Genomic DNA, 25577 nt, shown 5'->3' on the forward strand with positions numbered 1-25577 from the left:
AAGAGGGTTGTGGCCCTATGTAGGCCGGATTTCTCTCTCCCCAACCAGAGCAGTCTCAGGTCCCGCGTGATTGGACTGGAGCAGAAGCTGTGTTCCGCTCACCAGCAGTCCCAAAATCCTGTGGCGGGGGTCGAACACTCATACTTCTTACTTGCCTCTTCATCAGTGTTCAGTGTGTTAACTCATGTCGTTCACACACGTAACCCTTCCCTGTGGCACCTGTAGAACAGGAGAGTTCAAAGCACACTGACATAGGCACAGGTTTGCACTGAGGCAAGATCCTGTACCCCAGATACACATCCACACACTTGCCTCTCTGGACCTCCCCGTGTCCAGCATCGCCCAGCTCCACATGTCCATACATTTCTGGCTAACACTGTCCAGATTACTGAAAAAGGCAGAGCAAAGCCCTGGATTGGGTCTCTACAGGCAGGACCAGATGAGTAAGGTCATCTAGAGATGGAGTCAAGGCTATCTGACCAGGTCAGGCTGGGGTGACTCCCACAAGCGAGTGCTGAAATGGCATCAGATGTCACAAATCTTCTATAGAAGTTCTGGAATGACACTTTAAACCTAGTGCTGTCTGCAGAGGACCTACTAGGTTTTCATTGTCAAAGCAAAATGTGGCTTAGTAGTGACATATTCTAAACTCCCAGACCTGATGGATAGACTTTGCTCAGGCTGCCCTAACTGATGCTACCTTCAAAATAGAACCAAGTATGTCAAAGAAAAGGAACGGGCCAAGGACTAGCAGAACATCATCTCTCCTCCAGTTCCAGGATACTCTTTTTGCTCCACAGTCCCCAAACCTCTTGCATGGTTCAAGATACCTTAAGGAATTCACCTTGTGCCCAGCCTCCTTATGCAACATGTAGCCAAGAAGAACTTTAAATCTTTAGGACACTTTCCTGTAAATCTGCCTTTAGACGCATATTAAAAACACAAGCATTCCTAGAGGTGAACATGTAGCTAAGAGGCTGATGTTTTTTTTTTTTCCTAAAGATATTTTCATTATTTGATAAAGATTTAAATGGATTTTAACTACCTCCCTAGATAGTCCCTTTTAAATGTTTTAATTTTAAGGCCTTGCTGGCTTAATACATTATATTGTGCATAATCAGGTTATATATTCTCCATCCTATCTCAGCCTGAAAAATAAGAAGATAGGATTATAGTAATACCTCTGCAGGGGCGATTAAGCTCAGCAATCACAGAGCAGAGCTGAGATCATCCCAGGTCCCAGCAAGGTCTGGTGGATGTTAATTCCCTTGCCTGTCCATACCAGCTCCCTAGCCTTACCTAGCTCATCGCTGGTTCCATAACCAAGGAAGCTGGGGCAGAGACTCCTTCCCTGGGTGCAGATAGCAAGGATGACCTAAGAGGTCATCAGTAGCATTCAATGGGACTAGAGCACATTATGGTCCAGGGGCTTCATATCTGACCCCTCTACCCTGTGGCCTCTATTACATGAGAATGTCTATCTAGTAGGGGAAGAAACCTGAGTTGCCAGTGTTTCAAGAGCTTGCCCACCTAACCCTGCACTCTCTGGCCCATAGAAAGATACACATAGAAAGCCCTTGCAAGATGCTTCTTCTGAGCCTCAAAGGAGCTTGCAAAAAAAAAAAAAATGTTTGTAGGTACTGTGGGTACTGGGAAGCTGATGTCTGTAGGTGGGTGCCTCTTTGCATAGCCAAGAAACGCTAATTGCTTTTATCTCTTACCAGATGCCCCAGGACAGTGAAGCTGTGCAGGATACCCAAGTCTTCAAGCCATCCTTCCCATGCTCTAGGTCCAGCCTGAGGGCTTACTGCCTCTTGTGACTCAATTATAAAGTGGGGCTGTCATTTGATGCTTCTATATCTATGTGAGGCTTGTGTGAGAGGCCTTCTTGATACTGTGGGCAGAGAGGTCACCTGACATGGACAGAGCTGTTCTGCAGGTACACAGCTTCCATTGACCCACAGCTTTCTTCTGCAATTAGACATCTGGTTGGGGTAGTCAATGCCCACTTCTCTTTCCCACTCTGGGAGTTCTCCAAGGGTATGGCAAGACTTAGACACTTTGCTATCTGCAGTTGGAGTTAAGGCGGGGACATGGAGTTCAACTAACCAAGGAGCCCCCCCCACCCCCCAAAGGACCAGCACTCTTCAGATGTCAGCCCCAGATTTGCTGTCCTGACTTTCCAAGTAGTTGTAAGTTTCAGCCTGGCCAAGAAGCAGAGACTAAATGAATCAGCACAAGAAACAATTTACTGCTGAGGCTGGTGAGCAAGGGCAGAACTTCATTTGCTTCCATGGGCTTGGTGGAAGCACGCAGAGGAGAGAGGCTGGGGTTTATCCAAGCCATTTCCACTCTAAAATACAGGGTAGGCTACAGGGAGGGGGCAGACTGCAGGAACTATTTATTATGTGTAGGATGGTAATAAATATTTCTTTTATATCCTAAATAAAAATCTAAAAATTCAGAGTGTTTTGTGGGCCTCTTTTATGTCTTCCCATTATGGTCCTGGGCCTGTGATTTAGCTGAAATTTAGTGTAGTGAAAATGTGCTGCCAAGAGTTCTCCCTGACCCCAGGGAAGAGCTGTTTGGGACAACTGTCCCTTCACAGTCCACAGAGCCTGTCCTGAGAGGAGTCCCACCCGAGCAGGTAACAACTGGATGCTATGGCGAGGAGCTATGACTGGAAGTCCAGCCAGAAGGTGGATCACACAGTGTGCTTGCTTCTCAGCTGGGTGATAAATTATCAAGACCCTTGCTTTTAAGCATAGGTCTGCTAATGGATAAGAAGAGACCATATCTTTGCAAGTGCCTTTGAATCAAGAAAGCATTTCAATGCTGTTAGTCCAAGAGGGGGGTGGTGGTGGTGAGACGGAAGGGGAGGAGGGGTGCAGAGCCCTGACTTTGTTATTAGATGTGAGCATTGGAGAGGCAGAGGACGTCAGAGCGGCAGTAAAAGTGATTCATTCCTCAGCACACTTTGCCAGAGGTGATTTATTGTAAAGAGCATATGGGACGCCCACATTTTGCGACTTCATGGCAGAATTAGAGGACTAAAATGGAGAGATTCGTCTCCAATGGACGTGGAGATGAATCAAGGGAAATCCCCACTGGAGTCCACACTGCCTCTGTCAGAATGCTCCAAGGAGCAATCTGTCCTCTCACGGGAGTGATCATCCCATTTGTTCTCATTTCCTTGACTTCTACACACTCCAGGAGACAGGATCCCTCCAAGGGATGATCATGGGGGCTGGGCCACTTCCCCTGGGAGCCCTGCACGGAAGGGAGGTTAAGGATCTGGGTAGCAGTGCATGAAGGCACAGAGATGTGGGTGCTACAATTTATACACACACACACACACACACACACACTATCACCTGCTATATTCCAGTTTTAGCTTTAAAGGAGAAAACTTCACCCTCCCAGCACACTGCTGGTTTGTTTAGGACATTGTCATCTTCAGAAACAGCCATCAAGCCTTGGAGGGTCAGAATCACACCTGAGGCTGCACAGTGCAGGAGGGCACCCGTAAGGATTTGGCAGCAGAAATCTTCTAGAATGAATGAAACATTGCACCCAAAATGTCTTCTCCTCTGAAAGGTACACTTCCACCCGCCCCTAACTCAATCTCCATCTTACAGAGTCTTGGGGTTGTGGGAGTGGAATAGAGTCAGGATGACCCTGCAGAAGTACCTGTGGTCTCCTGTCTCAGGACAAAGAATTAGACAGGGAAAATGTGGTTAGAAATGGAGAGCGTTCTTGAGAGCAGGAGTGGGCTAATGAGCTGAGGGAAACGATTTTAAAATGCTGAGCCATTTACACAGTACCACTCTCCCATGTTTGTATGCCACAAACTTTTCTCAAACATTCTCTGTTTTAAGAAACCCAGGTGTTGAAGGGCTCCCAGTCTTTCTCTGTCCACAGGCTTCTTTAAATGTTGATCTTGATGCTTCTTTTTCCCCCTATTCTCTTGCCACACTGATTTATTAGGGTGACTGGGAAGCAGGTAGACAGATGGGTCTCAGTTAAAGCAAAGAGGGACAGGATGTAGTAGCAGGTGGAAAGGACAGTGTAGGGTGGCCTCTGAACCTGTGTCTAATGAGCTTCTGGAACCTGTGGCGCGAGTGCGCATGCGTGCACACACACACACACACACACACACACACAAAATATGTGGTCTGGACTATATTAGGCATCTGCAGTGGAGAGAAGGCATGGGCTTATGTAGTGGCTGTGCTGTAGGTATGGCTAATGATGAGCCGCCTCATGTCTGAAGCCCCAGCAGTGATAGGTGTCCTTGTGTGTAATACACTGGGTCTGAAGTGCTGCCCATGAGGCTGCTGAGCTCAAGGACAAACCAGAGCCTTGGTTGCCAACTCTCTGGGCCGAAGGCTGGGGAAGCTCAGGGAAAGAGGGTATTCAAACTAAGGGGAAGGGATTTGTGCATAAGGTGAAATATTGGACAAGCAAGACCAGGATGAAGTCTCTTCTTAATCTAGAAGCTTCCCCAAGTTTCCTCTAGCCTGGCAGGCCTACAGAGTACCTGTAGGTGGGTATCTCCATCAGGCCTTCTGAGAGTGTACGTGCCTGGTACCTACCCCCTGCCACGGGAGGAACGAGCATGAAGTTCTGTTAGAGTCAAGGTCTAGAAGTCTAGGGAATTGAGAATGTGGGTCTGGTCCTGGGAGAGAAGATGAAGTGTGTGCAAAGATGTTTGCCATGCACTAGAAAACATCTGGCCATAGATGACAGTCTATTTTCCTTCCCATTCCAGCTATGCTAAAAGTATAAAAGCAGCCAATGGCAAGGTTCCCTCTCCCAATGTCATCTGGTAACCTGTCTCCAAATGGGCTAGTTTCTGCCAGGTGGCCTGCCAAACCCTATAATTAAGATCTCCCCACAAAGTGGGTCACCTCAGTATTTGGGGACTTTATGAGGACTGCAGGGATCCCTAAGGCAGAGTCCTTCAGAGACTTTCAGGCAGAGTGGGGCAGTCACAGGGCTAACAAACCCTTATCAATTCTAGCTTACCTATGGGAGCCATGGGAGCTGTATGAGCATACATCTGCTGACACAAAGCTTCTGGTGGGTGGCTCTAGGTGGTGGTGGGCAAGGCACTAGGCTGAAGGAAGGTATTTAGAATATGCATAGTGGGAACTGGTGGCCATGGGATGTGTGCCGGCAGCAAGGGCTAACCCGTACTCATGAGATCAGGCCATTCTTGAGACTGCTGAGTTTTCCTAAGTCATGCCGAAGCCTATAAAAACTGGGCAAAATGTGACATCTCTGTTGTTGATGCCTAATATGCTAGTGTAAAAAATTTGGCAGCCTTTCTAACTCTCCCAAGCATCCTTCAGATCCTAGAGATCAGGAGAAGATTCCCAGCGTTGCAGTTGGTCTTCAAAGGGTGGAGCTGGGAGAGTCAGGATGAAGTGTGGTGGGTGCGGCATGGCAGTGTGTCTGAGCAGGTGGCTTGAGGGTTCGGCAGAAGGCAGATGAAGCTATTATTTGGCTGCTTACTCACAAGAGCATTCCGTTTCCACACAATCTCTGTTTGTGGGTTATCCCATCAGCGCCCAGAGCAAATTGTCTGCTCGAGGCTCTGACAGCAATGAGTTGGCAAAGTCATTTGATTACAAACTTTTATGTGTGGAGGACCGAAGCCTCTGGAGCAGGACAGCAGCTGTTTTCATTTGTGGTTTGCAAACCGAGGTCAGAGGAGGGTGAGAGCGTTGGATGAGGTGACCAAGATGGAAGTAATTCATCATTTGAGGAAAGTGTCACCAGCATTGCAAAGCCACATGCAGCCTGAATAGGCTGTCTCAGAGAACAAGCGCCTAGATGCCAGATGAACAGCGGAGTTATTACCCCACAAATATCTCCCTTCCTGCACCTCCAACGTTTGTCAGAGCAGGAATGGACTCATGTGCCTGCTTCTGGCTGGTGTTTCATGCTGCTAGAGGATCCACTTATTCATCCTGTGAGTAAATCACAGTCCCACAGGTAGTCATGTTTCCATGCCAGTGGGGGTGGACGAGCAGCGTTTGGAAAAATGGAGGCGACATGGGCAAATATCAGCAGAGTGAATCCACTGCTATCTAAATGGTTAAAGGGGCCAGGGGGTATGCCTGACCTCAGCTGCTGTCCATGACTACAACACAACTACAGGATGTGCCCTCCATTCTACTCTGTCTTGCCTGAGAGACTCTGGGCATCATCACCTCAGGAGGTCCTTCCTCTCCTCTAGGAACAGAGGGCTGTATAGTCATCGTTAACTCTCTAGCTTTGAGAAACTTCTTCTTCTTCAGAAAGGAAGTTGGAAGGGAGGGGGAAGAAAGGAGAAAGGAAAGAAAAGAGAGATAGATGAAGAGAAGGAAGGAAGGAGAAAGGGAGGGATGTTGGGAGAAAGAAAGAGGGGCAAAGAGGAAGGGAAGAAGAAAGACACACAGTTGTGCATCAAGTCTAAGAGGGGTGAGCTTATAGGGAGAAGAGTTCCAAGAACCAGGAGCAGCAGGGAACCAGCACGCCTATCACACTGGGACCGGGAATAAGGCCTTCAGCTGAGTCCCTGGCAGGACTCCAGTGCAGGTATGGACGAGGTGATCAGAGGTCTTCCAGTGGCTCACCTCTGCAGGGCAGTGGGAAAGGTCTCCCTGGAACAGTTCCTTTCTGCACCCTGGAGGAAGATTAGCACTACAAATGACTGACACATCAGGCAAGATAACATTCAATGCTCACTGTTATCCCAGAAGCCACACAAGATACTGATGGAGAGACAGAGGCTCAGACAAGCAGAATCCCTAACCTGGGGTTACTCATCAGGCATCAGAAACCACTGGTTCCTTGCTAGAACTTTTATTCTGTCTGCAATGTGAGTCACCACTCAAGCCAGTTAACATAGAGATTGGCACACTGCAGCCACTTGGACAATCCAATGGTACTGCCCTCATAAGACAGTCCTAAGGGAGGACTGGCCTGGGTAAAGGCTATGCTCTCAGCTTTCTGGGTCTTTGTACTCCCTGCCTTTCTCCTTGTTTGTGGTCCTGGGAGGGTGAGTCTTTGTCCTTGTGTTTGTACATCCTAAGTGTTCCTCAGCTCCTATATTCCACCCAGGAAAGCTCTGGGACTCTTGTCACATGACACAACCCTCTGTGTCACACACACCCACCTCAGCTGTTGGTCTCTCTATGACACTCATTACAAATAGATAGTGACATTTGCTTTGGTCTGAATTTATGCTTCTTCCAAGTTCATATGTAAATCCACCCCTCATGATGATGGGGTAGAAGGCTCTACCATAGGAAGGTAGAGCCCTCTGAAGTGAGTTGATGCCCCTGTTCAAAGAACCCCAGAGGGCTCCGAGGTCCCTCCAGCCACAGGAGATTGCGGCAAGAGGTTTGCTCACAGGAGAGGCAGTGGTGGCTAATCTCCATTACCAGTTTGACTGGATTTTAAGTCACCATTGAAACACATCCATGGGTGTGTCTACTAGGATGTTTCCAGAAACATTTAGACTCTACTGAGAATCTCACTCTGCCTGTGGCACTCTGCCTAGGCTGGGGTCCTATACTAAGCAGATAGAGAGTGTACTGGGTTCCAGTGTTCATCTTGCTCTGCTTCCTTACTGCAGACTGCAGATACAACGTGAGGACCAGCTTCCTACCCCTGCCACAATGTCTTCCCTTCCACGATAACTGTAACTTCAAATGGTGCGCCCAAGCAAGCCCTTTCTTTCTGAAGGTGTTTCTGTCAGGTATTTATTTGATCACAACATTGAGAAAAGCCGTGAATGATGGCTTTCACCACCCCTGCATCTGTATGCTCCCAGGAAGTCCTTCCCATGCTCTACCACAGCTTCGTGTTCCTGGGACTGACCTTCCAGATAGTATCTCGAGTTGTATGAAACTCGAGATCTTTGCCTTGGTGCCTGGTCCAATTGCTGCAGAGAATACAAAAGGGATTAAGTGAAGGTTCACAGGAAACAAGGGATGGCCAGAAGGAGTCCTCAGAAACTCAAGGGCCTTAGAGACTCTGGTCCCTCAGAGACGAAAGGTCAGGAAGGTGGTAGCTTGAAGAGCAATAGTCAAATAGCTTTGTGAGCATATGGTGTATGTGGGGCTCTGGTTCCCAATCCTTAGAGTCTCGTGAAGGGAACTCATTGTAAGGTCTGTGGACAGAACTGATTAAGTCGTGGGGACAAGAGCACCAAGTATGACACCTGCTTAAAGGCATTTGCTAGTCAACTGTTGATTGGCACATTGGTCATTTTTGGACCCAGAGTCACATCATTTGAAGCAGGAATAGCCAGCCACAGGGATGCCAGTCGATATTTTGGGGACATAGCAGCTTACAGTAACTGTAGCTTTTGTTCATCTCTGGGCCTGATCTGGATGGGCTGAGGTCTGCTCCCTGGGTGTCATCTGCCCCTCTCACAGGTTGGTGAGCTGAGTCATCTGAAGGTTCAATTCCTCCCTCATCTACTGAGGTTGCTTCTATGGAACATAACCCATAGTCTTCCCCTAGTGGAGGCTTCCTCTTAACAGATAGTTCTTCAAGAAGACCAAGAGAGGTGTCCTCAAGCCAACATGACCTGGCTAGTGGGACCACTCCCAAATTCTATGGATGGAAGATGTCAAGACCCCACCCTGGGTCAAGAGGGTGAGTAACAGGGGACATACCCGACTCTGTGCCTACATATGCTAACCTGGGTGAGAGAAAGGATGGGAAGCTGCTTAGTTCTCTCCTTTGAGAAGCCTCATGGCGTCGGGAAGACTACAGCCCCTTGTCTTACCTGTATCTCCAGAGCTCTCAGCTTACTCTATGACCACAAGATCATGTTTTACAGGGCAAGTTTTCAAAATTGTGTCTCAGAACACGGAGCCAGCAGGTGAGGTGGCTCAACAGGTGACAGCTATTATCATCAATCCTGAGAACCTCAGTTCATTCTCCAGGACCCACGTGACAGAAGGAAAGGATGGAAGTTTCCCTTGACAGCCACACAAACACCAGATTAAATGGTAAATAAATGACCCACAGATCAACCAACAATTGGCTGGCAAGTGCTCTGCACACAGCTGTCATGCTCCATGCTCCTGTCTCTTGCCTCACTCAGTCCTCAGTGGTGGGTTCCACGCCATCCTCACCTCATAGGACTCAAAGACTTGGGAAGCAGAGTCCCAGCAGAGAAGGACTGTATCATATGACACAAACCTGCAAAATTTCAGCAAGCTATTTGTCTCAAATTCAGCTCTCCTAAGGAGTTTGGACACTCTCATTCTTTGGCCCACAACATGGCTATTGTCCACACCTAGCTCGGTGTCACTGGGACTGCCTGCCCCAGCTTAGCATCTGCAGAGAGGGTCACTGGGACAGCCTAGCAAGGTACCAGTTTATTTTCCTGAGATATTTTGTGAATTATCTGGAGTCTCTGACCCAGGTCATGCTTTACTGCATGGTGAGGAAAAAAAATAGAAACAAAGCAAAGCTTAAAGGTTTTAAAATAACACAAATGAACAATTTCTTGTCTCAAGGCATTTGAATGAAAGAACAACAGATGCTGATCGAGGCCAGAGCTCTTGGTGGACCAGGCTTAAGGAATACGCCATTACTGCCCACGCAGAGGCTACTGGGACAACAGTCCACCCTAGTTAGTTTACCCTAGCTATATCTGCTAATGGTTCCTAAGCTTCCCTTCTGACCACTGCTACCCAAAGTCAAGGAGTTCCAAGGCCTCTCTTCCTGGGTGGTCACATAAGACATTCAGAATGAGCAGAGTCAGGGGTTGGGTTTCCTAAGGGGCATCTGCACTAGACAGGAAGTTCTAGTGTGGACAGGGAAGAAATAACTTTCACCACCAACTGTTGGGTAGGGATACAAATAGGGGAGTGTGGGTAGGGAACTCAGCAGCCGGGGCCAGAGCAGTGAGATTAGGAGTGAATGCAGACTTCTTGGGAATGCTTTGGGGGGAGGGGAAGGTGGTCAAAGGCACCCCTATGGAGATCTGGATGGCAGTTATACCACTGACCACAGCTACTTTCTCAAGTTGCATCAGCAGCTGCAGCAGGAAGACTGCCTGGCCTTCCAGTGCACTTGTCCTTTGGGAGTATTCGATGTCAGCTGGTGGACTGACTCAGGCAGGGGATGTATTATTTATGATTATTTATTATTTAACACAGAGCGGTGACTACGGAGTTCACCCTTTGTCACGTTACTGGCATTTAGAATTATAGAGACAACGGCAGAACATAAAGGAGGAGTCTCTGCCACAGTGCGTTGCCTTTCGGGAATGCCTTAAAGATTGCAAAAAATGAGCCACACCTGCAGCCCTCAAAAGGAGGAAGAAGACTGAGATGTCACTGACAGTCATATTCCCATGGATTTGTAGAGCACCCTTCTCTCCCTGGGCTCGTATCTGATTACTGCTGAACTCGTCTGCATCATATACATGCCCAATGATCCACAGATGGGCATGAATATAGAGAAGCTGTTTCTGAGTTTCTTAGAATCATACTCATGTTTATGTGCACAAAAAATATTAGCTCCCACATACGTAGACGAAGGCCCTAGCGCTACTAGCGCTCTCCACATCCTGTTGACAGCAATTCAGATGTAACTGTGTAATGCCAATATGTGTGTATGACTGACATACAGACACCCACTCTACTGTCTATGACAATAGCAGTGCTGGTACCAGTGGTGACGGCACAGGTCAGGCCTGACAGCGTGCAGATGGTCCTTAAACAAGCATCATTGAGAAGGCTCAATGGAGCAGTGATTACAGCAGAAACAGAACCAGAGCTAAAGTTGAGGATGGCAGAGTCCTCAGTAGATGAAATACTGAAGGGACAGAAATAGTAGCCTTCACCTTGTAGGCTCCCACTATGTGGCAGTTGCTCAGAGTGCCTTAACCTGGAGCCCCCAGGACGACCAGGGAGGGAGATACAACCAACACCAACTCTCTCTTCCCCTCCCATGTCCATTCTGTTTCCACTGTTGTTAGACCTGGAGGCATCTAGGAGTGAAGGGGCCCAAAGCTTGTACTTTTCCTGCTGTCTGCAGATGACAAGGAGTCCAACTGTAACAGAGGTGTGGGTGCAGAGAGAGTGACCCACATTAGAGGGGCAAGCCCAGAACTGGGAGTGAGCGAATTGATAGTTTCAGAGGTGCTCAGACCCATCCCTGCCCCGACTCTTTCCACTTTACAGGGCATACTTACATTACACGATGCTGGGAGGGTAAGAGACATTTAAGAACTCCATTCAGGCTGCAGGTATGGTATTCTGTGCTCAAGTTACCAATCTCACTGGGCAAATGAGTTCTCCGTGGCATTTATGTGGAAATGGGAATGCTTTTATCCAAATGCAAAGGCCCCGGAGGATCCACCCTCCAAGCACCCCCCCACACACACACACTAAAGCCTCCAGTATTTCTCTAGCCCCTGTCTCAAAGGCTCAGAAGACAGCATCTCCTAGTGGCAGCAACACCTCCACCCTGATACCTTGCCTAGGCGGATTGGAATAGAGTTTTCCCAACGAGACAGAGACACATGAGTGGTTCTCCTAGGCTCTGGGGTGAAATTCCACCAAGGTTTTTTTACCAGCATGCCCATACTTGACTTCTCTGCCTCTCACCAAGTCAGGTTGTACCACAGCCATGGTCAAAGGCCTCTGTTCAGATAGGGAATAGCTGTTCTGACTAGATCTGTCATTAGTTTCTGGACCTAGACCTCATAACCTCAGACACCTGTGGCATTACAATTCTTTCTCTAAAAAGTCCTGTTAAAGTCACAGGGTGGTCTCCAGTTACGACTGTTCACTGGCACATTGACTTGGCACCAGTCCCTCCAAAGCCTTACTGGAAAGCTTATCATCTCCAAGGTCGGGGTCAGTTAGGCTATAGATCCACTGCTATAGGGAGTCAGGGTCTGGTCCAGTGCCCTGACATGGCAAGGCATGCACTTACCTCATCTGCCATCTTTTGAAACTGGAAGTCTTTATTTGATTCATTTTTGCTGCCCAAGACAGTGAGGCATGCCTCAGTCAGAAAACATGCTGGTTTAAAATATTTATTGGTTAAAAAAAATGTAAAATTTTTATACAAAGATGATGAGAAAAATCTCATGCAAACTCTGGGCATACAATAAAAATAACTCAAATAGTAATATGATGATTTTGTACAAAATAATTCTTCTTAAGAAGGACCTCTGACAGCCAGCATGGCTCCCTTCTCCTGGCCGGGATACACCTTCAGAGAAGCCAGTCACTCTTTGTCACCTGCAGGTGATCACGATTCACAAGGGTGTCAAATGTCCGGTTGTCACTGTGATGAATAATGGAACCCATTTCTACTACTCAGGAAACAAGGGGCCTTGATCTAGGAACACCACGGGAGGCCTGCACAAAAGGGGGTGATTCACAAAACTCTCGGGAAGCTCTAGACAGTCCTGTGGAGTGGAGGCAACACCTCGAGGCGATTATCCGCATTTCCTGCTGCTGCTTTGCCACAGACCTGCAGTGGGTTTGTAATTTGTGTATATTACAAGTAATTTGCATAATTAAAACACTTAAAGACTCGACATCTCATGGCAATTAGAAATGCATCAAACGGGGAACAATGTACAAAAGAGGGAGCTTCAATATGAAACAGTAATTCTCTGAGAACACCTGCATCCCGGCTGCCTGGAATGGGCAGAGCAGCCGGCCACTGCCACCTAAGTCCCTCCAAGCGCACACTCAGCTACCTGCTGTCATATCTTGTTTGCACGGACTCATCTCATCTTCCGGAGCCTTAGTCTGTTTTCCTTGTCCCGTTTTTTTAGGATAAGTATGAACTGGTTGAAAAAGTGCTCCTGATCCTTTCGCTTCTGAACAAGACGAAACCTCTGATCCCGGCCGTGTTTCTCTGCAAACTCTTTAAATGTGGTCCTGAAAGATAAAGAAAGTTATTTCTGTGACATCTTCCCAGAGAATGAGTCCTGTTTTACTTCAGCATGACAAGCAAGCTCCCAGGGACAGAACCTCTACAGGCCAATGGGCTTTGAGGGCCTGGGTTCTGCAGGGCTGCGACCTGACTCCACTTACATATCTCTGGTCTCGGGAGGCCTAATCTCTGTTGCTGGTGTAGCCACAAAAGCTTCTGCTCTCACCGAGCCTCCTCCTGCTACAGGACTCCACATGTACTGGAGCTGTGCAGCAAAGAAAGCCTTCCCTCTTTTCTTCTCCTAGTTGGTACCCACTCTTTCTTGGGAGCCCTTGGCTATTTGGGGAATCTAGTGTCCTCTAGAGACCCAGAGAGTTCTGAGGCAGTCTTTTGGGTCCCTTGACATGGAATTTAATTAGACCCTCCTGAACTGGGTAGAGACACCACTGTCAGCTTGGCTCTTTTAGTCTCTGATGACATTGAGAGTCTAACCATGGCTGGCAGGTAGGGAGTTCTTGGTTCTCCTCCTGTTACAGAAAACCTCCTGTTGCCAAACCAGGGATCTTCAGGAGGCAACCATAGAGCCCACCACTACCTGATTGTGGAGACAGCCCTATCAATCCTAGGAGCTTAACGGGTCATAATAGTGCCAGGTCTTTGGAGCAATGTCAGAACCTTTAGAAGCAGTGGTCCCAACCTGCCCAGATCCTGAATGGAGCTTCCAGGAATGTCAGCTATGGAGTGGCCAAGAGCCCAGGATCTGGCACTAGCCAATCAGCCTTCCTCCCAGCCACAGCTTTGCTATGCCTGTCACCCAGCATCCCCATTGTGGAGGATGGTTGGCTCTGAGACTCAGTGTGCATAGGAAATCACTCTTCGCTCAGGAAACCCTTGCCGTTCTTGCTCATTATCTTTATAGAGAAGTTTACATTTCCTCCACACAGCCAATTACCGTGTTAAATTATTGCAGCTTACAGCCTTTTATGGACAAAAGACAAGCATATAGAGACATGGTTGTTAAAAGGGTGGTCCTAGATTTGGTTCTTCATCGTCCCCTTTCTTTTTGCATCCAGCTGCCAGCTGCCTGCTCTGCCTACAGGGGCATTTCCTTGATGGGTCCTCTGAAAGGAACGCTTCTTCCTCTGGTTTCCCTCGTCTTCACTTCTGTCCTTCCTCCTCCATCTCCTCAGCCCTGCTTCTTCCTCTGGTTGTTGCAGCTACGGCTAGCATTACACTTCTGTTAAGGCCTCTTCCAGGTTGACAGGCAAGAAGGAGGAGGAAAAATGACAGCCTAGTGTGCCTCAGCCACATAGAGGGGTGGATCTAGCTTTCTGCTGGCTCCAGGGAGCTCAAGAAGTCACTGAAGTGACTACCATGCACCTGTGGCCATGCCCTGATGGACAAAGATGGCACCAACATTCACTGTGCATCCCTAGGTGACCACATCCAAGCAGAGAGGTATGTGCACTAGGCTATGAGACTGGTCCATGGATACTGTTCTCACCAGGGATCTGAGACAGATCACCAGGGTCAGCTTGAACAACAACCAAGAGTACTAGAGACTGGAGTAGCTACTGCTGAAAACACCCTAAGGAGCCTGAGCTAACTCCACCATCTTACCCCAAGACTGAGCTGTCTACATATTGGGAGGGCAAGGTGATAGTGAGGGAGGAGAGAAGAAACTTCTAAGGGCAGATCTGTCTACATTTAAGATTATAAACAGCTTTGTAATTATGAAAGTAATACATGCCAAGGATGTTTTATAATATTTTAATATGTTCCACTGAAGTAAGCATTTCAGTGTCTGTGTGTTTCCTGTAAGTCACACTGCATCCTTTAAACATGCAATAACATTTACCTACAGCATAGCTGAAGAGGAAATCTAATATTAAATAGGGATGTGTTTAAGCCTATTTGATTTCTCTCACTCATGGTTTGTGGTGTGTGTGTGTGTGTATGTGTGTGTGTGTGTGTGTGTGTGTGTGTGTGTGTGTGTGTGTGTGTGGTGGGGATGTACATGTGATGTGTGTATATAATGGAGTATATGTGTAAGGAAGAATAGGTGATGGTATGTATGGTGTGTGTATATGTTTGTTGTGGGATTTGTGAATATGTAATGTATATGTGGTGGGGTGTGTGTGATAGATCTATGTATGTGTGGTAGATTGTGTGGGTGGTATATGTAATATGGAGGGTGCATGATGGAATGAGATGTGTGTATATATGTGTGTTGTGGGGTTATGGTATGTGTGTCTGTGTGATGTGTGTCTGTGTGTTGAGATGTATATGTGATACATATATAATGGGGTTTATGGTATGTGTGTGTAATGAGAAATAAGTGATATATATATGTATATACATATATATATACATATATATGTTTGTTGAGGGCTGTATGAGTATGTGATGTGTGTGGTGGTGGTGGTGGTGTGTGTATGTGTGTGTGCGTGCATGTGTGCTGTGGGGTATAGTGTGTGTATATGATGAGGGATGTATTTGACATTTGAGGTGTGTATATAATTTGTGTAATGGGTGTATATTTGTGAGTTCTATGTGAGGTTTTTCTTCAGCTTGCTCAGTTCAATCTATATCCCCCTCTGTCTTCATGACACTGTGGGACTTCAGGCTTGCCACTAGCATCTTACCAATAAGAGTAGCAAGGGTGTCCTATGCTTGTCAAGGAGTAAGGGCCATATGGCAGGGCCATGTGCTGTCTCTTCTGTCACTTACTGAGGTCAGTATGATTGCTTCCATTCAGATGAGATCATAAAAACACAGGGATATCCAGCACCTTATCCCTGGGCCAGGCCATGCCAGAACTTAATCAATGTTCCAGAACCAGCTGCGATCTCCTCACTCCATCCCTGTCTCCCCCTCATGACCACTCCTGGGTAGATGCAGAGGTCAGAACTGGGCCCAGTACTCAAGGCTCTTTGACTGGAAGCCACTTTTTCAGATGACCAGACACCTGTTTTCTTCTTCCTTAGCATGTCCTGAGGTCCAAGCTGCACACACTTGTTCTAATTCAGAAAGTCCTCCAGGCAGGAAGAGTGATTTGTGGAGTGTCATGCAGCCAGTATTAGCTGTGCACTACGGAAACCCAAGTCTTCACAGAAAGGATCGACTAATATACTCTCTGAATATAATAATGCTAGCTATCATTTAAAATAAAAAATATCTAGGCTGGAGCGTTGTTGCCACAGTTAAGAGTGCTTACTAACCAAACATAAGGACTTGTGTTTGGTCCTAGGTAGTAAGCCAGATGTGGTCATGCTCACTCCTATAATCTGCCCCTGAGAAGACAGAGGCAGGAGGATCATTAGATTGCAGAGTCAGGCTTTTGCTAACCTGTTGAACTTTGCAGCAGAAACACAATCACTATGGTGGATTTACTTAGTATATCAAATTGTCTGATGGACTGAGAAGTACCAGGTTCCCAAAGGGCTTCTGTTGATAACAGGTCTTTCCCGTAAATATTTCAATGTCTTTGAAATATTGTTATATATACATGAAGTAAGTTCTGCAGTAATGACACATTTCTGAACCCAGAAAGCACCTGGCATATGTCTCCCTTCATACCTGGGTGACACTTTAGATTCTTCTAGAAGTTTCTTGAACTCTTCTTTGGCTAGCAGCAATTTACTTTTCCTTTCCTTGTATTCCTCTTTGATTCTTGTCTTGACAAACTGCTCGAATATCTTAAAACAAATGCATGGAAGCACAGAAGAAAAATCATCAGGAAACTGAATATTAGAAATTAAACCTTGGCCAAAGACAGCACAGAAGCCCAGCATCTGAGGAAGGTGGTTCTTTGTCATGGCTACAGGATCTGTAAGCAAAGCTCCCCTGCCCACAAAACCAAGACCTCTCAGTAACACAGCCTTGGATGGCCCAGCGTGCTCCCTCCACACGGGTGGCACTTCCAGAACAATCCGCAATCAGCCTAGCTTAGGGTCTTGAAGTGGATTTGGAAAGCTCTGTTGTGCCCTGGAAGCTGGGAGCCCCTTTGTCTGCACTCCCCCCCCCCCCGCAGTTTGAACTCTGAATGATTGATGTTCACAGGACACATGACCTACCTGCACTCATATCATTGTTAAAGTGGCTTAATCTGCTATACTGACATCTATGGTTCCGTACTCAGCCTCTGAATCTCTAAAAATGGCATGAACTTGTAGACATAAAGAACTCTGGCATCTCTGAGTCCCACACTCTAGTTTCCAGCAAATCTCATGTCTACATGTGGAACCCAGGGACAAGAAGAAGGTTCAGGATGTATGAGGGGCCTCTCTCAAGGATGTCAAGTAGTATCTAGATGGTACCAGCGATCAGGGTAGAGATTACAAAGGAGGAAACCTGACCCAAAGTGTATTTCGAATAACCAATTAGTAAACCCTGTTCCAAGTCTAGGGCATGAAAATACTGTCTGGTGTGCATTGAGTATTCAGCACTCCAGAGCAGGCTGTTTTCTCTTGGAAACCAGGTACCGCACAGGACTACGGAACCTCTCTCCGCTCCATCCCATAGAATGTTCTCTCATTGCTGTTGCTTGTTTGTTTCCCTTGTTTCACACAGGGTGTCATGCATTCTAGGCTGACTTTGAACATGATGCCTTGGGCTTCAGATCCTCCTGCCTCCACCTCCTGAGTGTGACGATTGCAAGTGTATGCCGCCGTGTCTGGCTTATGCAGTGCTAGGGATGTCATCCAGGACTTCATGTTTTCTGGGCAAGCATTCTGTCAACTGAGTTACATGCACAGCCTCAATGCTCTCCCTTTGTCAGAGGGAGGAAGGCTACTCATTGCTCTACCATTAGAAAACTTGTGACTTGCAGACCATAAAGTCAAGGAAGAAGGACAAAGCTGATGCTATCCAAGCATCCAGAACACTAAAAAAAATAAACAGAAGATCATTTAAATATTTATGTAAACATAAACAAAACCATCAATAAAAACCATCACAGCTCTGTATCAATCCATGCAGATCTGAGAGGTATTGACTGGTCCCCAGCAGCCCTGCCAGCCCTGTGGGGGAAGGGGAAGTGATGGCTCATTCAAAACAACCATTGCCTCTATCCAGTGCTATCTTACTGTTTCATATCTTCCTGTTTTGTTTCTGATATGTGAAGAGGGGGAAACAAGTGTCATAATATGTTGTCCTTGGTGGCCTGGAACTCTTGGTCCCCTTGCTTCAGCTTCCTGATGCCCTTGTCTTCGATCTATTCTTTAATAGTGAACCTCTTACAGGATGTTATGCAGGAAAGAGTACTTGCCTCCAGAGGCCTCTGCAGCGCTAACGTGAAATATTCACGAGTACAACTTAAATTTTGACTGTGTGCACACACATTTAAGTAAGAATATGATTGGGTTATTTTACCTTCAAGGCAAATAGTGAAGTGTGCTCTCCAGTAGTCCTCTAATTTAAACAGAGAGAAGAAGCAAATGCAGGGCTGTTAGCCAAATAAAGGCGAGTGGTTCCATCATCAGCTAAGTTTTGCTCTATTAATTTTAAATGTGGGCAGAAAGGCTGGCTGGCTTTGGGGTCAGAGCGTATGAGAAATGCCGATCTACCTCCCTGCCTAGGACCGTTTATCCACCTAATCAAATGATTCCTCTTTTCCTCTCCTTTTCCTGCATTGCTTTATGTAAGCTGTCATAACTCAACGTAGCAGGTATATTTCCCCTCTAACAAATTACACCAGTTTTACCCAAATTGGAGCACGACTTTTTAAAAGAGAGCACTGGCCGTTATCTCGTTTTCTGTGGACTCTGGTGTAATAAAATGAAACACTTCTCGTTACCATAGAAACTGGACTGATTAGCGCTCCCCGGGCCTGGCTCTCTGTTTAGGTTCACTCCATCTCCTTTGCAGCCTGGATAACTTCACACCAGGAGCCTTAGCTTTCCCCTGTGAAAAGGCTGCCATGGGAGGGCTCTGCAGATTCTATCAGATGCTTGCTCTCCACTCCATTTGTAATCTGGACTGTGCTTTCTGAAAGAGGCCCCAGGCACTGCTCCTTCTCTCATGCTGTTGCTGTGCCACTGGTCATACAACTGCAGCAGGGATGAGCATTGGACCAGGATGTTCTCTGGAGGGCCTGGTTCATGAAGACCACGAGGCTGGCTCCCTTTCCTTTGCTGCACATTAAGATAGAACTGACATCTCCCTTGGTGATTTCACAGGGACATCTGAAATTTTTTGACTAAACAGTAGACTCTTGGTGTAAGAGGTTTAAAGTTGCAGAAGAATATGCCTAGGCAAGTGTTGACTACCCAACCAAGGACAATCACAGGCTGGCTTCTCAGGCTGGCATCTGCCCCCTCTAACCAGGGTCTCTGGCAGCCCAGTCTCTCCAGTTTCCTGGGCTGATCTGATGCAGTAGGCTCTGCCCTTAGACACCAGGAAGTGGATGATGGTTAGTGATGTCCAGCCCATGAACCAGCTCCTTCCTACCTCAGTCCTTGCTCTCCTAGACCTGTTAAGAGCTGTCACTTAAGCATCAAACTGAAGTTGTCGGAAGACCTCGTACTAAACATGGCTTTTCTTTTAGCTTCTTCTGAAATGATGCTAGTCTCTAAAACATAACAATGGCATGCAGAAAACAACTGGTCACATACCAAGAAGAAGGCGAAAACACCTCCTAAACAAAAATGACTATTTGCTAAAGCACAGCCTATTTATTTATAGGATGGCTTAACACGTTAACTGTTTCTAATGACTTCACACACAAGGCGAGCCTGCCTTGGGAGCTCACAGCCTCTTATGGTGTAGATGACCTTTCTTTCCTACAAAGAACAATTGAACTTTTCGCTTTTTAATAATGCAACAAAATGGTGAAATCGTATCAATTATTAAAATCTACAGTTTTCTTTAGGTACAGAAGAATGCACATGGAGCCCAAACTCAGCTCACTGTTGCAATGTGGGCTTAGTGTCCTTGCAGAAGCTCCGTGAAAAGAATCCGTTTCACGATTATGAAAGACAGAGTTGGAGATTCTAGGTGGCTTAGTTCAAGATACTCCTTGGCGGGGCTGGAGAGATGGCTCAGCGGTTAAGAGCATCGACTGCTCTTCCAAAGGTCCTGAGTTCAAATCCCAGCCACCACATGGTGGCTCACAACCATCCGTAACGAGATCTGATGCCCTCTTCTGGAGTGTCTGAAGACAGCTACAGTATACTTACATATAATAAACAAATAAATCTTAAAAAAAAAAAAGATAATCCTTGGCTCCCCAGCCCCATACCCTGCCTGACAGTGGAAGAGATTTTAGTTAAGGAGTAGGAGAGATAAAGTGTCCCTAGCTGGCTGAGACCGCTTGGGGGCTGCAGGCCAGGCCACAGAGGTATAGGAAGCCCTACATTAGGCTGGTCTTAGCAGACTTTCAGCTGCTATTTTAAAATTAATAGCTAACAGACCTCTTTCTATTCTTTAGGTAGATTAGATTTTATGGCACTTTACAGATTTATAGAAAATGTCGAAGAATGTTGCGGAAAGGTCTCACACCCGTTTCCACGTGTCTTTTTTAAATTAATTATTTTATTTATTTACATTCCAAATGTTGCCTCCCTCCTGGTTCCCCCTCCCAGAGTTCTTCACCCCATCCCTCATCCCTGTTGCAGTGTCTGCTTATAGCCAGCGACAGAGTCAATCTAAAATTGCGCTCTCTTATGATTTCTCCTGATCCCAGTGAGATTCTGCAGCTCACACATCAGTAGGTCCCTGGACATCCCTGAAGACAACCCCTTCTCTCTGCTAACTCTGAAGCTCCTCCCATCTTTGCAGTTACTTCCTGGCTGAGCATACATGAGGTCAGAGGCAGGGGAGTGACAGGGCCACAAGAGGAGTCTGGCCAGCTCAGTGATTACAAGTATAGCACTCTGACCTTAAAACTCCTCCTACCTGCATTCTGCTCCACAGCCCCAGCTAAGGGTAGGTGTCCTCAGCCTCTCCCAGGCTACCTCCAGCATACCCTCCTGCCTCCCTGTCATCCCTCTGTCTACATGACCTGGAAAGGCAGAGCTGGCTCTGTGAACTTCTTCACAAATAAGCCTGAGCAGATCCCTGGCAAGCCATTCCTCTGAAGAGCCGGGTAGAACCCACTCCAGCCCAGCCCTGACCTTGTCTGGCACCTGTTTTCTAGAACAGTCTCATTTACTTCCTTTGACTCTGATCTCTGGACACTCCTGGTTTTCCTATGACAGCATAGCACTTTAGGTGGAGTGGTGTGTTCAACACACTGAGTGCAGCATTTGGAATGGGGTTGATGCTCCAAGCTTTGCAATTTGATCTTAGAGTCCTTCCCTGCAGGGATCACAACCAGACAGGAGGACAGAACAGGTCCAGGCATGAGACTCTCCTGTACCTCCAAGCTCTCAGACTGGCAGCAGACCAAACTCACAGCCTTTCAGCTCTGTCTCTAGTTACCGTCTTACCTGCCTCCAGCATTACCTGTTTTCGTTCCTCCGAGTTTAGCAGGAGATATCGTGGGTCAAACACAATTTTATGCAATTCTTTCTCCCAAGTAGAAAACGCTGACACCTGGAGAAAGATATTCAATAGGGCTGCCGTTAGCATCCGGTTCTGAGGCTGGAGTGCACTGAAATGATCAACAGGGTGTTTTGGGTTTTGGTTTTGACTTTTTAAGGCAGCATTAAGGTACAGTGGATTCAGGGAGGTGCCCTTGTATAAGTAGGCGGGATACATCAAACACACCATGAAAATTAATATGAAAAATATGAGGAAATTCAATTTCCAGATGTACGGTACTACTACTTCTTCTGTCATCTTCCAGAGCCCTCCCACGATCCATGCTGCCTGCAGGATGGGAAGGAGGCATTTCAACGCGGCATCTTGAATGCTGAGTAGATTCTTCTAGATGTTCTCAGAGCCCTGCAGGCCAGGCCACAGAGGTGTAGGAAGCCCTGCAATAGGCTGGTTTTAGCAGACTTTCAGCTGATATTTTAAAATTAATAGCTAACAGTCTTCTTTCTATTCTTTAGGTAGGTTATCTGTTATGGCACTTTATAGATTTATAGAAAATGTTGAAGAATATTGCAGAAAGGTCTCATACCCTCTTCCATGTGTCTTTTTAAAAATTAATTATTTTATTTATCTATATTTGAAATGTTGCCTCTCTCCTGGTCCCCCCCCCCCAGAGTTCTTCACTCCATCCCTTTTGCCTCTTAAGAGGGTGTTCCCTCCCCATACCCCCACATCTCCCCAACTGTATTTTATCACTGAAATCCAATATCAGTGAACTTGGTGTGGTACCATAAAAAATTATTCCACTATTTTGAATAAAACCCCCTGATTATTTGGATTTTTTAATTGCTTAATTACTTTATTTCTTTACATCCCAAATATTGTCCCCCTCCCACTACCCCCTCAAAGAGTTCTTCCCCCATCTTCATTCTCCTTTACCTCTGAGAGGGTAGCCTTCTAGATATCCCACCCCCGGGACATCAAGTCTCTACAGGACTAGGCATATCCTATCCCACTGAGGCCAGACAAGGAAGCTCTCTGCTACATATGTGCCTGGGCCTCAGACCAGCCTGTGTATTCTCTTTGGTAAGTGGCTCAGTCTTTGGAGGCCCCAGGAGTCCAGGTTAGTCTATGCTGTTAGTCTTCCCATGGGGTTGCTATCACCTTTAGTTCGTTTAATCCTTCCCTTAATTCTTTCATAGGGGTCTCAGACCCCCATCCAGTGCTTGGCTATGAGTATCTGCATCTGTCTCAGGCAGCTGCTGAGTAGAGCCTGTCCAGCCATGCTAGGCTCCTGCCATGCATGTCCTTTTGGGTCTGGGTTATCTCACTCAGGATGATATTTTCTAGTCCCATCCAACTATCTCAAATTTTTTTTCTGATCTAGAATTTCATGGTACACGGAGTCTCATGTCTGCTAAGGTCCCTCTACACTGGGTCATTTTCTCAGATTCTCCTTGTTTCTGATTACCTTGGTCCTTGGCAGATGTGTTGCTCTGGCTTTTTATAGAACTCCTTCAGCATGGAGGATGACCACAGAGCCAACATGCCACTTCAGTACATCATATCCTGAGTGTACACCATCCTTGTGGTTCACTAATGATGGGGACTCAGGGCCCAGGCTGAGGCACATGCCCAGTGTTCCTTGGATAGGTAGGTCATTTCTATATACTTTGCACACTACATTTTGGCAGAAGCCGTGTGTACCTCCAATATAGGAGGTCATATTATGCCTCTATGGGTGATTTGGAATCCTTCTGGTAGAATATCCTTCCATCTCTCACAGTCACTTCTTTATTTTGCCCTTCTTTATAGCTGTGAGCACACATCAATGTACATTCATCTCCTCAGTAAGTATCCTGCGCTACTTCTGTTGTTGCCCAGCTATCTCAAATCCAGTTCTCTAGAGGTCTGTGGTTGGGCTCCAGTCTCTACATCTCTGCTGAGTTCATATCCTGCCTTGAAGGCACTACCTCACTTGCTGGCTTTTCCAGGGCTCCAGGTTCCTCTGTACACTGTGGGCCTTAGCCCTCCAATCAGCTGACTTCTCAGAAGCCCTGGTTTTCTTAATGAGAGGACAGAAATAGAAGCCAACACCTCGGCATCGGCACATCACCACTGTGAAGCTCTTGCCTCCAGATTCTCAGCTGATAAACAAGGGAACGTTTAAGTCATTTAAAAATAATTTGTTCATTTAAAAACATTGACTTAATATCGACTCTGCCTTGGCCCCATGCTGTGTGCTAAGAATGAAGAGAAAGTAAATCAAGGCCCTGGTATGAAAAAGTCCCCGATCTTGTGTAACACAGGTGATGGGAACTAAGAGGTTCTCAAGGACCATTCTGATGTAAGGATACTTACCCAGGCTTAGGGAGGGGCTTAGGAGGATGCTCTAGGATGGGCTGTGCATTGTGGTAAAGGCGAGCATTTATGAGCTCTAGAGAAGGCAGGGATTAAAGGGACTGTTCAGGCCTGGGGTGAAAGAGCTCAGGAGAGGCTAGGAAGAAGTAGACACACAGGTTCATGCAGGCGACTCTGACATGGTCAGAGCCAGGATGTTATCCTGAGAGCAAAGATCAGATCTGATACATATTTGGAAAAGTCATTGGGATATAAAAGGGGATGGAACCTTGGGCAGGAAAGGAGGGAAACTAACCAAGTTAACAAAACAAAATTCACTCATGTTTCAATTCAGGTCTCATGTTTGAGCACGTGTTCCACAGTTCATGGAGCTTGTTTGGGGTGCTGTGGAAGCTTCCAGAGATACTGCCTAGTTGGAGGAAGTAGGTGACCAGGGGAATCCTTTAAATGGCATATACAACCTGCTTCCTGCTTTGTTTACAGCTCCATAGTAAATATGAATGACTCAGCTGCTCTGTCATGGACTCATCACTGGAATGGACTAAAGCACTCTGAAGCCATAAGCCAGGGTAAACTGTTCTTCTGTAAGGACTGTGATCACGTTGACATAAAGGTTGCTAATCCACACTCTTAAGATATTCCTGGGTGAGGACCTGTGTCAACCAACACAAGTGTGATGTACATCATACCAGAGAGGTTTTCTTAATAAATAATTCTATCTTTAATAATCAAAATTCTTGTTGTGTATCCCACAAACTCTTTCACTGGCGAGGTGGTCTATATCCACATAGATTCTTTCTGACTGAGCACGTGGCACATTTTTGGTGCCATACGGAGCAGAGGTTCTCTGGGAGAGTGACTCCCATGGGTGTATCTAGAGCAGCGATAGGCAGAGCTGTGGTCAGACTCACCCAGCTAAGCCAGACAGGCACATTCTACTGTGGTGAGCACCTGTGAAGGGTCCTTCAGAGAGGTCTGAGGGTGGCTATCAAGTAGGTCCCACACCCAACTGTGACAGACTGGGTAGATTTTGGAAGATATAAGGGGTGTAAGAAGGGGGTATAAAAACACATGTATATAGCTTCTCAGAGGAGCTTGTCAACCATTAAGGAGGAAAAAAAAGTCACTCATATCCTGGCTACAATTTTCAGTGATAAACCAACCCAGTCATCTCACCCATGGCTACAACAGGTCCCATGTGCTGGTCCATGCTGGCATGCTGCCCACTCTATGGGTCCAGACAGAGACCCATGCCATTCACTACTGCTTTTCCTGACACTGTCACCACCCTCTGTCACCTGATGTCTCTTTGATTATCTAGCATTTTATTTGATTTGATCTCAGACGATTGAATTCTTCAGTAATGTTCAGACTACCTCCTGCACTGTTTCCCCTGCATCTGGCTGTGACATGTGTTCTCAGTCCTCTCTGTAGCCACACACTGTGACCACTGTCACATGTCTTGATATCCATAGGACAAGAGCATGTCCATCCACTATCTAGGTGACCTGCTGCTGCCCTTGTCAGTGGGACTGTCTCAGTCCCACCCCCATTCTTTTTGTTTGTTTGTTTGTTTGTTGGTTGGTTGGTTTTGTTTTTGTTTTTGTTTTTTGAGATGGGGTTTCTTTGTGTAGCTCTGGCTGTCCTGGAACTCACTCTGTAGACCAGGCTGGCCTCAAACTCAGAAATCCACCTTACTTGATCAAATGTTCAGGGTCATTTGCCATCATCAGAATCCTGAGAGTGTAGACAGTGTTCTTCAAGAACCAGTGAGTGGTTCCTTTTCTACTTTTAGCATCGCCTCCTAGAGTTGCCAGTTGGGT

At 46.7% G+C, this 25577-nt stretch overlaps 1 protein-coding gene across 1 annotated transcript in view; it reads right to left on the reverse strand.

The window, feature by feature from the left end:
* Positions 1–12044: 12044 nt before the first annotated feature.
* Tcerg1l (transcription elongation regulator 1 like) overlaps positions 12045–25577 on the reverse strand; it is a 178505-nt gene continuing 164972 nt past the window's right edge. The window contains exons 10-12 of the mRNA XM_021168870.1: positions 21361–21450; positions 16495–16613; positions 12045–12920 (exon numbers count right to left, since the gene is read on the reverse strand). Of these exons, the coding sequence (XP_021024529.1) occupies positions 12764–12920; positions 16495–16613; positions 21361–21450 (366 nt within the window). The 3' untranslated portion in view covers positions 12045–12763. The remainder of the gene's footprint in view (positions 12921–16494; positions 16614–21360; positions 21451–25577) is intronic.

Source organism: Mus caroli, chromosome 7, assembly GCF_900094665.2.
Source record: "Mus caroli chromosome 7, CAROLI_EIJ_v1.1, whole genome shotgun sequence".
Taxonomy (NCBI): domain Eukaryota; kingdom Metazoa; phylum Chordata; class Mammalia; order Rodentia; family Muridae; genus Mus; species Mus caroli.